Below are 12,990 nucleotides of genomic sequence, written 5' to 3'. Positions count from 1 at the left end.
TGCGAGCGCGAAGCACGAGCTGTAAACATTGATATTCAGATTAGAAAAAGGGACATTTTAAGGACTGATTTTAGGAATTCATGAAGAGCAGACATATATCACCAATCCACTAATGCGACGGTAAGCACGGGCAGGAAATGTTTTATATTAAGAAAAAGAAGCATATGTCACTATACATAAAATGATAATAACTCGAAGTGCGAGAAAATATATTTGGTGTATATTGACTTGAAAACAGGAGGTTTTAGTACAACAGGATTATATAACTCGTTAAACAGACAATGCGAGCACCAGGAACAAAGAAGACATAAGCCCTGAGCAAATTATGTTTTATAAAGTTATGAAAATAATGTTTCTTATAATATAACATAATATAATTAACGAACAATAATTTCTTTCTCCCGCTACGTTTCTCTTCCTAATTTCTCCCTTTTTGTCCCTTTCCCCGTTTTTGTTTGCCAGCCCATGCCCCCGTAGTTACGCCACTGATTATTATATACACTATATTCAATGTGAAAAAAAATGCAGGATATTTTGTAAATGCAATTCAACAGGTGTGTCTGAAAAAAAACACGGTTTTTTAAATGTGCTTTCAGACCTATACGATTTTTGTGCAATTTCCGTACAGTATTCCATGACCATGAATATATTTAAAAAAAAACGATTTTCTTTTACAGACAAATCTGTTAATCTTACTTGAAAATCTTTTAGCCGCAGACCATCTTTGTTTCTTTTTTTTTCTTTTTTTTTTAACGAAAGATCCTAGACCGAAATGCTTGGTTTTTAAACATAAATTTGTTCGCTTATTTCACTCGAAATGCCTCATTTTAAGACAATTCTCTCTGTTTTAAGAAAAAAATCATCACATACAGATTAAAATAGATGAACCTAAATTGTATTTAGATGTGTGCTGTAAAATTACATCATTTCTCAAGACTCTCTGTTTATAAGGACACATTTTCTTATATACATTTTCTGATTTTCTACGTATCTAACAAGGAATATTGGAAAGGCCTTTTCTGGACCAAAATATGAAATATTTCCCCATGTAGATTATGTGAGACTTTCATTAAGTATTTTGTTCACACTATGCAACCCGCATGCTTATATCATTTTCTGATAGGCTTTATAATGAGGGTTCAATTAAAAAATGAAAATGTTAACCAATATTTTTAATCAGTGCCCCTCGAAGGATTATGATATATCAATCATAGTGTCACATTTGATTATTGGTTGGTTGAACAATCTGACGTAAGACAAAAAATAAATCATTACGTTTTTAACAATGACGTGCATGGACCTGTCACCTGTCCAAAGTGATGGTCTTATCTCCCCGAAATGTCTTCCACATCGGCCATCATGCATTTTTTTCTTCACCGATTTAACAGTCAAACAATCCTTAACATTTTTTTTCATAGTCCTACTCAAGTCTTTTATTTTTTTATTCATCTGTACCTATAGTGGTTTCGTCGATGTGACCCGAGTAGGGCGAATTGCCTTTGGTCAATGCATAGGCAACACGATACAGATGTTGACGGAACTTCGGGTTGCAGACAACGTAAAAGAGAGGATTAAGAGCGACGTTGAAATGCACTGCGATGTCGCCGACGATGATCATGACCTCGTCCTTATTATTGAAGTATATCCAGTGATCAAACCGTTTTAGGGCCCATGTGAACGAAATGATTAGATGTACGATGTGGTATAGAGTCCAGAAAACGACAAAGGACCAGAAGATAGCAAGGTTGTTGGGCAAATCTTGTGCTCGGACGAGGGTCCCAGGGACACCGCCGTTCTCTTCTTCAAGTTGCGTGAAGCGTCGTGCGTTGTTAGCCTGGTGGTTGTCTTTCACTGTGGCAGTACGAGCACTGTGCATGGCGTGCCATACTTTCATGTTGAAAACAATGGTCAAGATGATTGGAACCAGACAGAATAAGATGAAGATGAGTGAGTCCTTAATGAGCATCACGGTATCCGATACACCCTTAAATATATTGATGAATGTCAAACCATCCAAGAGTGCTACCATCATACCAACTGCAAAATGAAATATGACATTGGGTAATAAAGTTATGATAAGCGATATTAAAAGACAACCTGAAAAGTGCCTGGGGGATTTCAAATTCTATATCAAACTTTGGAAAACTAGCAACGTCATAATGAAGCTTTCTAGAAAATAAAATGCCCCAAATAATTGTGAAGGATCGTATACACATTCGAAAGATAATCGGACGAAAAATGCAAGACCTCCCCTCAACAAAAACTCGATTTCAATTATAGTAGAAAAATTATTGCTGACAATTTCGTCAAAATCGGATGTAAGATAAGAAATAGTTTATATTTCACTTAAAGGGATGGTCCGGGCTAAAAGTATTTATAGAGTAGAATTCACTGAGCAAAATGCCGAAAATTTCATCAAAATCGGATAACAAATAACAAAGTTATTGAATTTTAAAGTTTAGCAATATTTTGTGAAAACAGCCCGGACCATCCCTTTCATATACTAGCCATAAAACCCAAACAATACTTTAAATGCACATCAGGTTGCAAACTAGGTACCTATATGACGCCACCCACTTACTTTGCATTTTACTAGACCGTTTCTGTTCCTGATAATTCCTGTAGGGACTCGACAGGACAATTTTCTGCTCATAACGCAAAGTTGTATCCAATGACAAAGAAAAAAAGTATGTGATTGCCGTTGTTGCAACCTCGTGCGATTTAAATAAAGATGCTTAATTATTATCAAATCGGCAAAATTTGATATATTCATAATAAAATACAAGAAAATAGTGAATCAGTGACAATAACGACTCACTCCTTTTGTATATAAACCGTGCAGTGAATAAATTATTAGCTGTTTTGTTAATAAGCAAAACTTAAAATTAATAACTGCCCTCTATCAAGAAAAAAAAAATTGCTATTACCGAAAGGGAGTAGGGGAAGGCGGGGTAAGTTGTGACACTTTTTGCATTAATTGCATGTTAAAATTGATATGACAAATAATATTGTAGTATTAAGTACCTTGCCTTTAAATTTGATTCTAGAACAGAGCTATTTTTAACTAGATTATTGTCCGAAATGTGTTTATCAGTGATTGTCATATCAGTTGCAACCAGCTGACTACTGGTCTAGTCAGTTTGACTGATTAGTGTTAAGAGTGCAGCACTGCGCATATCGAAAGGAGATATCAGTTTTAAATAACTAAACGCAGTTGAGTATCAGAAGATTTCTGTCTAACACAAAAATAAAACATGTATTTACTGCTGAGTAGCCAAAGGTGGCTTTAAAACGCTTTTAAACATGTTATTGGGGAAGTATCTTCCACAATGGACCTATATGTTTCCACTGACATGTGCAGAACTCATCCCACAATGTGAGCCTCATGTCATATCATGTAATAGGTACATGGTCATATAAACATATGCGCTTTGTTGATAGTCTTGAAAATGTGCTCCTTTAAAAAATATTGGAAATATTTTTTTTTTACTTCTGGTGAGGAAATACTCATAAACTATACTGAAACATCAAGAACTTTAACCCTTTTATTTTATTTTAGTTTTTGGAAAATGCTGTTTTATCATGAATGGTGTAAAGAGCGATCGTGGAAAATTATTTGTTATCTTTCCAATGGCGTATTATCATAAGGACTGTATTTCATTATCAAAATGCTGTATTGTGGGTAAATTACTTGGTCAAACGTGAGCAGTTAAGGGGTTGAGCTGTAAATGTTGAAAGTGGCTGTTCTACTTTGGCTTTAAAAATCAAACACGAGAGGAAGCTGTATTTCCTGTTTTGTGTTTTATGCCCGGGGACTGCTGTATGCCTCATCACGAACACGATATACATTCAAATGCCATTGTTAGCTGCATGATAAAATTAATACACCATTTATTTTTGTTAATCCAGTGAAAATCAGGGAAAGTTATTCGATTGTGTGTGAGCTAGGCTGAGGGTTTGTGTGTGTGTGTGTTGCGTGTTTTATGTTGTGAAAACGAAATGAAAGAGATATGGATGAAATCGTTCATAAAACATTTGGAGAAAAGGGGTGTGTGTGTATATGTGTGTGCGTACGCGAGAGAGGGTGTGGGAGAGGGGGACGGGGGACTTGGGGAGTAAGGGAGAGTGATTTTTTTATGAGATTGGATGAAGTCCTTAAAGCTCAAGTCCATCCCAATAAGAAAGGAAATAAAATATAGAAAAACCAAACTAGCATAAGACTGAAAATTTCACCCAAATCTGATAAGAACAAAAAGTTATATCTATTCGTTTCGTTTATTTGCAATTAAACACACGTAGTTAAATGCACATCATGGGTGGTATGCAAATGAGGGGATCGATAATATACTCGACTATATTTCTTTTGTATCTTATGAAGTATTCCCCATGTGCTTTTCTACAAAACTTCTGATGCATTATCGTGCCTTCTTGCATGTTTTGAAGAATAATGATTATAAAATATATTATGTTGTATGGCTCTTTTCGTTAGATATTAGATATTGCATTCACCCGCAATCCACAACTCCCCCTACGACGATCCCACTCCTATATGCAGACAGGGGTAGTTTTAAGGGTCCTTTCCACAGGGAACTATTCCAGGATGGTATTCCTATATAGTCCGGGTTATAATTGAGCAAGGTGCCACACGGAAAAGGAGAAATTTTCATATAGTGCTTCTAGACCAGTTTTTCACGCTGAATATGAATATATGAGGTAACCAGGCTGTATCCTGAAAATTAACCCATGAGGGCGCTTTTTTCAAAATGGCCGCCAAATTTTCAGAACATTTGAATTTTCGTACATAGATTTTGACATAAACATTCCATTGCCACAAAATTAGTGTCATATGAAAGACAAATAAATTTCCTACAATTTGGTACTATTAATAGGGGATAAGTAGGTTATTTGGCTGAGATTTTAAGTAAAAAACTGCATTTTTTGTCATTTTTTTCAAAAAATTGAAAATTTTGCAAATACATGATTTTACATATTTCTAAGAAAAATTAATCAATTACCTTGAAATGTTCCAGAAAACTTTATTGATATACTATTATCATATGGATGAAATTCCAACTCTGTATCATTCTTCTTAGCAAATTTATAAGGTATCAAACTTGAATACTTCAATTTCAGATATGTCGCTTTTTGTATGCATTTCCATAGACTAATACGTATAACATGTATAATATGTATAATGTATAGTTACAAATTAAATGCAATTATCTCTGCTCGTTAATCACTTGGATAGTTAAAATTAGGCTTTTCTCTATCAGCTACATAAAACAAAATGTTGGCACATCAAGGCCTAACACTCTCATGGGGTGGGGGTGTCGAAGCCCCCCCCCCCCCCCCTCTTGGCTATATCATGTTGTTGTATATTGCCTATTTGTTGGAAAAAAATCACTGGTTTTTTGGAGCACCCATTGAGGCAAAAGGCATTTCTGCTATACAATACAGCCACTTTAATTACTTTCAAACCACTAGGAGAGGAAAAGAGTAGGCTTTGTTCTACCAGCTACATCAAAAGAAGTGGCACGTACATCGTAGCCAACCCCTCTCGGGGGGGGGGGGGCGCTGGGTAAGTCGCCCCTCCCCCTTTTGCTAATTGCCAATTTATTTGGAAATTCACCATTTTGGACCCAACATTGAGGTAAGAAAGTGTTTGTGCTTTATAGTATTTTATTGCTTTGAGAGAGTAGAATTAGTTCTACCAGCTACATAAATAAGCGCTAGCACATCGAACCCTAGCCCTCTCAGGGGCTGTCAAAGTCACCCCCTCCTCTATATCATGTATATTGCCTACTTGTAGAAAATTTCACCATTTTGGATCACCAATTGAGGCATAAGGGCATTTCTATATCATACAGCCAATTTTATTTTCTTGCAATTACTTGGAGAGAAAAGCTTAGACTTTACTCTATCAGCTACATATTATTAAGAAGCGCTGGCACATCGAAACCTATCCCACTCAGGGGCTGTCTAAGTCAACCCCTCCCCCTCTATTTCATGTATATTGCCTATTTATTGGAAATTACACCATTTTGAATCGCCCATTGAGGCAAAAGTGCGTTTCTACTATATAGTACAGCCAATTTCATTTTCTTGCAATGACTTGGAGAGGAAAGAGTAGGCTTTGCTCTATCAGCTACATATAAACAAGTGCTGGCAAATAAAAGCCTATCCCCTCCGGGAAGCTGTTGAAACCACCCCATCCCTTTTGCATTATAGCATAATTATTGAAAAATTCACAATTTTGAAGCCCCCATTTACGCAAAAAGGGGTTTCTGATATATAGTTCTGTCACTTTTACTGCCTTGAAACCACTTTGGGAGGAAAGAATGGGTTTTGTTTTATCAGCCACATAAAGAAGTGCAGGCAAATAAAAGCATACCCCCTCCGGGAGGCTGTTGAAATCACCCCATCCCTTTTGCATTATAGCATAATTATTGAAAAATTCACAATTTTGAAGCCCCCATTTAGGCAAAAAGGCGTTCCTGATATATAGTTCTGCCACTTTTACTGCCTTGAAACCACTTAGGGAGGAAAGAATAGGTTTTGCTTGATCAGCCTCATATAAAGAAGTGCATGCAAATAAAAGCCTACTTCCTTCAGGGGACTGTCGAAATTACCCACCCCCCTTGAAATTCACCATTTTGGAGCCCGCATTGGGGCAAAAAGGCGTTTCTGATATATAGTTCTGCCACTTTTAATGCCTTGAAACCACTTAGGGAGGAAAGAATAGGTTTTGCTTTATCAGCCACATATAAAGAAGTGCAGGCAAATAAAAGCCTACCCCCTCCAGGAGGCTGTCGAAATCACCCATCCCTTTTGCATTGCCTATTTATTGAAAAAGTCACCACTTTGGAGCCCCCATTGAGGCAGAAAGTCATTTCTGATTATGTTTCTGCCGTTTTTCACCCTTGAAAACATTTGGAGAGAAAAAGAATAGGCTTTGCTTTAACAGCTACATATAAAGACATGCTCGCAAAAAAGGCCTATCCCCATCAAAGGGCTGTTGAATTCACCCCACCCCTATTTCATTATTGCTTATTTATTGGAAAATTGACCATTTTTGAGCCCCCATTTAGGCAAAAAGGCGGTTCTGATATATAGTTCTGCCACTATTACCGCCTTAAAACTACTTGGAGAGGAAAGAGTAGGCTTTCCTCTAACAGGTACATATAAAGAAGTGGCTCTACTATATACCAGAAACACGTTTTTTTGCCTCAATGGGGGCTCCAAAATGGCGAGTTTTCCAATGAATTGGCAAAAATCGTAAAAAAGGTGGGGTAACATCTACATGTATCGTCCCCTGAAGTGGGTCAGGCTTCGATATGGCAGCAATTCGTTATATATATCTGAAAGAGGGGAACCTACTCTTTCCTCTCCAAGTGGTTTCAAGAAAGAGAAATTGGGTGTTTTATACAGCAGAAGTGCATATCGCCTCAATGGGGGCTCAAAAATTGTGAATTTTCAAATAATTAGGCAATAATGCAAGAGGGGTGGGGTGATTTGACAGCCGCCCAGATGGGTATGCTTCAATGTGCCAGCACTTCTTTATAGAGCAAAGCATATTCTTTCCTCCTTAATTGGTTTCAAGGCAGTAAAAGTGGCAGAACTATATATCAGTGATGCCTCTTTACCTCAATGGGGGCAAAAAAATTGTGAATTTCCAATAAATAGGCAATAACGCAAAGGGGTGAGGGGGCTGATTTCGACAGCCCCTGGAAGGGGTAGGCTTTTATTTGCCAGCACAAAATTATGCAGCTGATAGAGCAAAGCCTATTCTTTCCTCTCTAAATGGTTTCAAGGCAATAAAAGTGGCAGAACTATATATCAGAGACACCTTTTTGCTTCAATGGGGGCTCCAGAATGGTGACTTTTCAACAAATAGCCAAATACCGAAAATTAGTGGGGTAACTTCTAAAGCCGCCTGAAGGAGATAGGCTTCGATTTGCCAACACTTATGTAGCTGATAGAGCAAAGCCTACTCTTTCTTCTCAAAGTCATTGCAAGAAAATAAAATTGGCTGTACTATATAGTAGGAACGCGCTTTTGCCTCAATGGGTGATCTAAAATGGTGAAATATCCAATAAATCGGCAATATACTTGATATAGAGGGGGGGGGGTGACTTAGACAGCCCCTGAGAGGGCTAGGGTTCGATGTGCCAGTGCTTATTTATATGTAGCTGGTAGAACAAACTACTCTTTCCTAAGTGGTTTCAAATCAATAAAATGGGGTGTACAACAAAGCACAAACGCTCTTTGGCCTCAATGTTGGGTCAAAAATTGTGAATTTTCAAATAAATATGCAATATTAAGCAAAAGCCCCCCCCCCCCCCCCCGAGAGGAGTAGGCTTCGATGTTCCACTTCTTTGGATGTAGCTGGTAGAACAAAGCCTACTCTTTCCTATCCAAGTGGTTTCAAAGCAATCAAAGTGGCTGTACTGTATAGTAGAAATGCCTGTTTTTGCTTCAATGGGTGCTCCAAAAAACAGTGATTTTTTCAACAAATAGGCAATATACAACAACATGATATAGCCAAGGGGGGGGGGGGGCTTCGACACCCCCACCCCATGAGAGTTTTAGGCCTTGATGTGCCAACATTTTGTTTTATGTAGCTGATAGAGAAAAGCCTACTTTTAACTATGCAAGTGATTAACAAGCAGAGATAATTGCATTTAATTTGTAACTATACATTATACATATTATACATGTTATACGTATTAGTCTATGAAAATGCATACAAAAAGCGACATTTCTGAAATTGAAATATTCAAGTTTGATACCTTATAAATTTGCTAAGAAGAATGATACAGAGTTAGAATTTCATCCACATGATAATAGTATATCAATAAAGTTTTTTGGAACATTTCAAGATAATTGATTAATTTTTCTTAGAATTATGTGAAATCATGTATTTTCAAAATTTTCAATTTTTGGAAAAAAATGACAAAAAATGCAGTTTTCTACTTAAAATCTCAGCCAATTGACTTACTTAGCCCCTATAAATAGTACCAAATTGTAGGAAATTTATTTGTCTTTCATATGACACTAATTTTGTGGCAATGGAATGTTTGTGTCAAAATCTATGTACGAAAATTCAAATGTTCTGAAAATTTGGCGGCCATTTAAAAAAAAGCGCCCTCAAGGGTTAATTTTCAGGATACAGCCTGGTTACCTCATATATTCATATTCAGCGTAAAAAACTGGTCTAGAAGCACTATATGAAAATTTCTCCTTTTCCGTGTGGCACCTTGCTCAATTATAACCCGGACTAATACCATTTCCCCAAGTATGTTTATCCTGGAGTATTAAAGTATCCGGATACATCCATACGGTTTGTGCATGCAGAGGAAACATGCCTTATCATAATCACTTCACTTTTTATTTCAAAATTAATTTCATCTTACTATTTTTTTAAATTATTTTCATGACCTTATTTATTTCATTTTATTTTATCCTTTTCGGGTGAGGAGTATAGGAGTAAGAAAATGGCAGTAAAATATCTTACCTATCCACAAGGTGATGCACGCGATGACAGCATTCTGAGGTGTCCTCCATTTACGAGCAACGACGGGATAAACCACGAAGAGATACTGGTCAAAGGCTTGAGCAGTGATCATTGAGGCGAGGTGAAAGAGTACCGCCTACATCGAGAGTGGTGGTGATATGGGTAAAAACGAGATTAATCCGAGTTTGAAAATACCAATATGTTTAAACCACCACTTATGTGTTATTTGATTTGACATTATAAAGATGTATATAAATATGGGCAACCTTACTTCATATGATAAAATAGGTCTAATAATACTGCTTGTAATTTCTTAAATGTTATTCCATCTATGATTATTGAACCTTAAGTGGTATACAGACAAAAAGCAGATGATGTTGCCCTGTCACATACCTTAATTTTCATCATGTTAACTATTTTGTCAAAATGTAAGCTGTTTCACCGTACTATGTTAGAGTAATAACTATTCAATATTTTTAATCAAGAGTAAAGCCATGTTATATTGGAGTATTACTTAAAATTATTTTTTATGAAAGTGGGAGCACCTGATATTGAATCGTAAAATAAGAGGAAAACACGATTTTTCCAATTTAATTACATTATCACGTGTAACTATCATTCATTTATTAAATATAAATAAAATCTAAGTTATTTTCACATTCCGTTCAGATTTCACAATTCAAAAACATTTTGTTTGTTACTTTTTTAAATCTCTCTAACTTGTAAAAAAATATAATTCCCTTCGTGTCTTAAACTCACCGTATGAATAATTTGATAGAAGATCTGTATGTATATCATACTATTTTCGGATTTAACATGGAATGCCACTAAATGGGCGAATGCCTCCAAACCCGTGATAAACAATGCTGGAATTCCAACAAGGACCAAATACATGATACATACGATGGTCATGTTAGTGATGAAGATGTGTTGGACATCTTGGCGAATGCGCGGGAACCTGACGATGCCATAAAGCAGGAACGTATTACTGAGCAACCCAAAGATGACAAGAAGAAGAATGAAGAAAAAGCCTACGATGTATATCACTTGACGATCCTGGTGATCGAGACCGAAATCGAATTGATAGAAATATTGAGAATATGAATAGTAAGAGAAATAGTCGAGACTGCCATTGTGATGATAGTGGTATGAATATTGATCGTCAACATAGGCTGGAAACATGTCATCAGAGCTCTCCATGTTCCCAGTTCTGAAGACTAGGCTCTTCTAAGATTGATACTGTGTGAAAATGCAACCTATGATCACATCTGCATTAGATTGGAACGTACCGAAGACTAGTCATAGATCTACAACCGAGTGGTCTTCTGGAAGCATCAACTGCCTCTCTTCTGGTTTTCTTCAATGTCCGTGCTCCAGCTTCGGTTTACCAGCACTGCCCCTCAAAGGTGCGATCAAAAAAATGAGACAAGCGTCGAGGAAACACTTCCTTTCCAATGCCTATTGACCATGAACACACCAAGTCTAGTAACCTTCCATGTCGGCAAAAATATTGTCCGTTTCTAGAAATATTTGTCTTCATAAAACACAAACATGACCTTACATCCCTATGTGGAGTCATTATTGGCGGATTAACCCTGTGGTCTGTAATGTTTTTTTTATCAATGATCCTTGGTAAGCATTACAAAATGTCGGTTTGTATCTCCATCTCACTCAGGGACAGCACAACAGGGGGGGGGGTTGTCTCCTGCGAGTTTCCTAGATGATAAAGAAGTAGTCCTTTAAAAGAGGAATGGGAACCCTAGTGCCGCTTCTGACCTAACTTTAAAGGATCGGGAGAGATACATTTCAAATTTGACTGGGTATGTTGATTATGCTCTCAGATCAACTGAAATAATGAATGTTATTTATTTCAAAGAATAATTTTTTTCTTTGATAAAATTGGCGAATCGGGTTGATATAGTAGTCCGATATACACCAATAATGAAGGGTAAGAAAAGTTTATAAAATGCCAAATAACCTTATTTCATGAACCAACGAGGTCTAGTAACATGACTAAGTAAAGTCCTTATAAAGCGTTTATACTGATCATTTAATCTTTCGTTTATTTTTTGGGGTATTTCAATTTTATTGTGCATTTTATTGATAATTTTTGTTCACGTAAACAGTGTGATATAGTGTAGAAAAACTGTGGAGAGCTTAAAAATGTTTTTAATAATAATATTTCAATTTCATTACCATTTTTTATCATCATCAATATCAACATCACCACCACCACCACCACTACCGCCAACACCGTCACAACCACCACCATCATCACCACCACCACCGCCGCCATCACCACCACCATCAACACCACCACCAACACCACCATCACCACCACCACCATCATTATCCATTATCATTTTTTATTTTAATATCATTATAAATGTCCATAGAAGTACCCGATAGCAGATATAATCATTTGTGTATATATGGGTGTGTGTGCGAGCATTACATGTTGATTTTTTTTTCGATGATCATGCACTTCTTGCCTTTTGAACTCTGGCGGCTTGGGCACAGATTGAGGGGCGAAAGGGTCTAGATAGGGGCCACAGTTTTAAATTAGTATCTTCTTTTTTTTAAGTGTGCTTCATTTTGGGTTGAAATTTTTGTTGAAGTGAGCGATACGCATATATCGTCAGACTCAGTCCGCTTGGTCCGAGTCAAATTTGATTGTTCTTGTTGTTTGTCATAGAACTGTGCACTCTTTTTATAAACATGTCTACATTTTAATCAAAATTATTATGTAATGCTAAATCAAAAATTGTCATTCACATAAAAAAAAACACGATTATTACAGGCGTTTATACGCATCACACGTCAAACGTGAATTTTGGATGCCCCGATTGCAGCTTATATCGGGCTTTGATTCCTTGACGCTAACAAATCGTAAAATAAAAATAGAAATAACAATGCTATATTTATCTAATTTAATGCATAACATTTCATACAAATGAAAGAAATCTAAATTTCAGGAATTCTTTAATTTTTTTTGTAAGCACTGGTGGAAGTACACTACAGGACAGACTCGTCCGACGTACGAAATATACAGAACTACTAAATTAATTCTACAAAGTTTACAGAAAGGATCTTGAGGCGAATCCGCAAGTATTTCAACAAATCGTTTTATTATCAACACCAGGTATACTGGTGTTCATTTCAGGATAACCAAGTGGAAATATTTGATAGGACAACTTTTCTCATGCAGGATGCATGGAGGAAAGAGGAGTGCTGTATCTCGAACCGACCGGTAGTGTGCCGCATTTCCGGGATAGAAATCCAGTGTGCCAAGATAAATGAGCTGTTTCTTTAGCATGACGCTTATAGCCCCCCCCCCCTAACACCGCTTCGTCCTTCCTTGATCTTTCCTGTCCTGTTGATCTCTGCAACGTCTTTTCTTCTTTAGGGGGTACAATAATTTGACAAGCCCCAACCCACCAAAACGGTCTTCAATGCGTATGCATATGAAACAGAGG

General features: G+C 36.8%; 1 protein-coding gene across 3 annotated transcripts; it reads right to left on the bottom strand.

The window, feature by feature from the left end:
- Positions 1-967: 967 nt before the first annotated feature.
- On the bottom strand, positions 968-11,281 carry LOC129265968 (adenosine receptor A1-like). Of its 3 annotated transcripts, none has more exons than XM_054903864.2 (3): positions 10,274-11,281; positions 9,515-9,650; positions 968-2,037 (listed from the first exon to the last, which is right to left on the bottom strand). In XM_054903864.2, exons 1-3 carry the CDS (start codon positions 10,712-10,714, stop codon positions 1,442-1,444), a joined length of 1,173 nt encoding a protein of 390 aa, XP_054759839.2. In that variant the 5' UTR covers positions 10,715-11,281; the 3' UTR covers positions 968-1,441. The 3 variants fall into 3 exon arrangements, with proteins under 3 accessions (XP_054759839.2, XP_054759840.2, XP_063958131.1); XM_054903865.2 differs by having other exon boundaries at positions 10,804-10,970; XM_064102061.1 differs by having other exon boundaries at positions 10,418-10,909.
- Between the last annotated feature and the right edge of the window lie 1,709 nt (positions 11,282-12,990).

The sequence above is a fragment of the Lytechinus pictus genome, chromosome 7 (assembly GCF_037042905.1).
Source record: "Lytechinus pictus isolate F3 Inbred chromosome 7, Lp3.0, whole genome shotgun sequence".
NCBI classification, from domain to species: Eukaryota; Metazoa; Echinodermata; class Echinoidea; order Temnopleuroida; family Toxopneustidae; genus Lytechinus; species Lytechinus pictus.
Note: the sequence above shows the minus strand (reverse complement) of the source record. Positions and strands in the feature narration are given on the sequence as shown.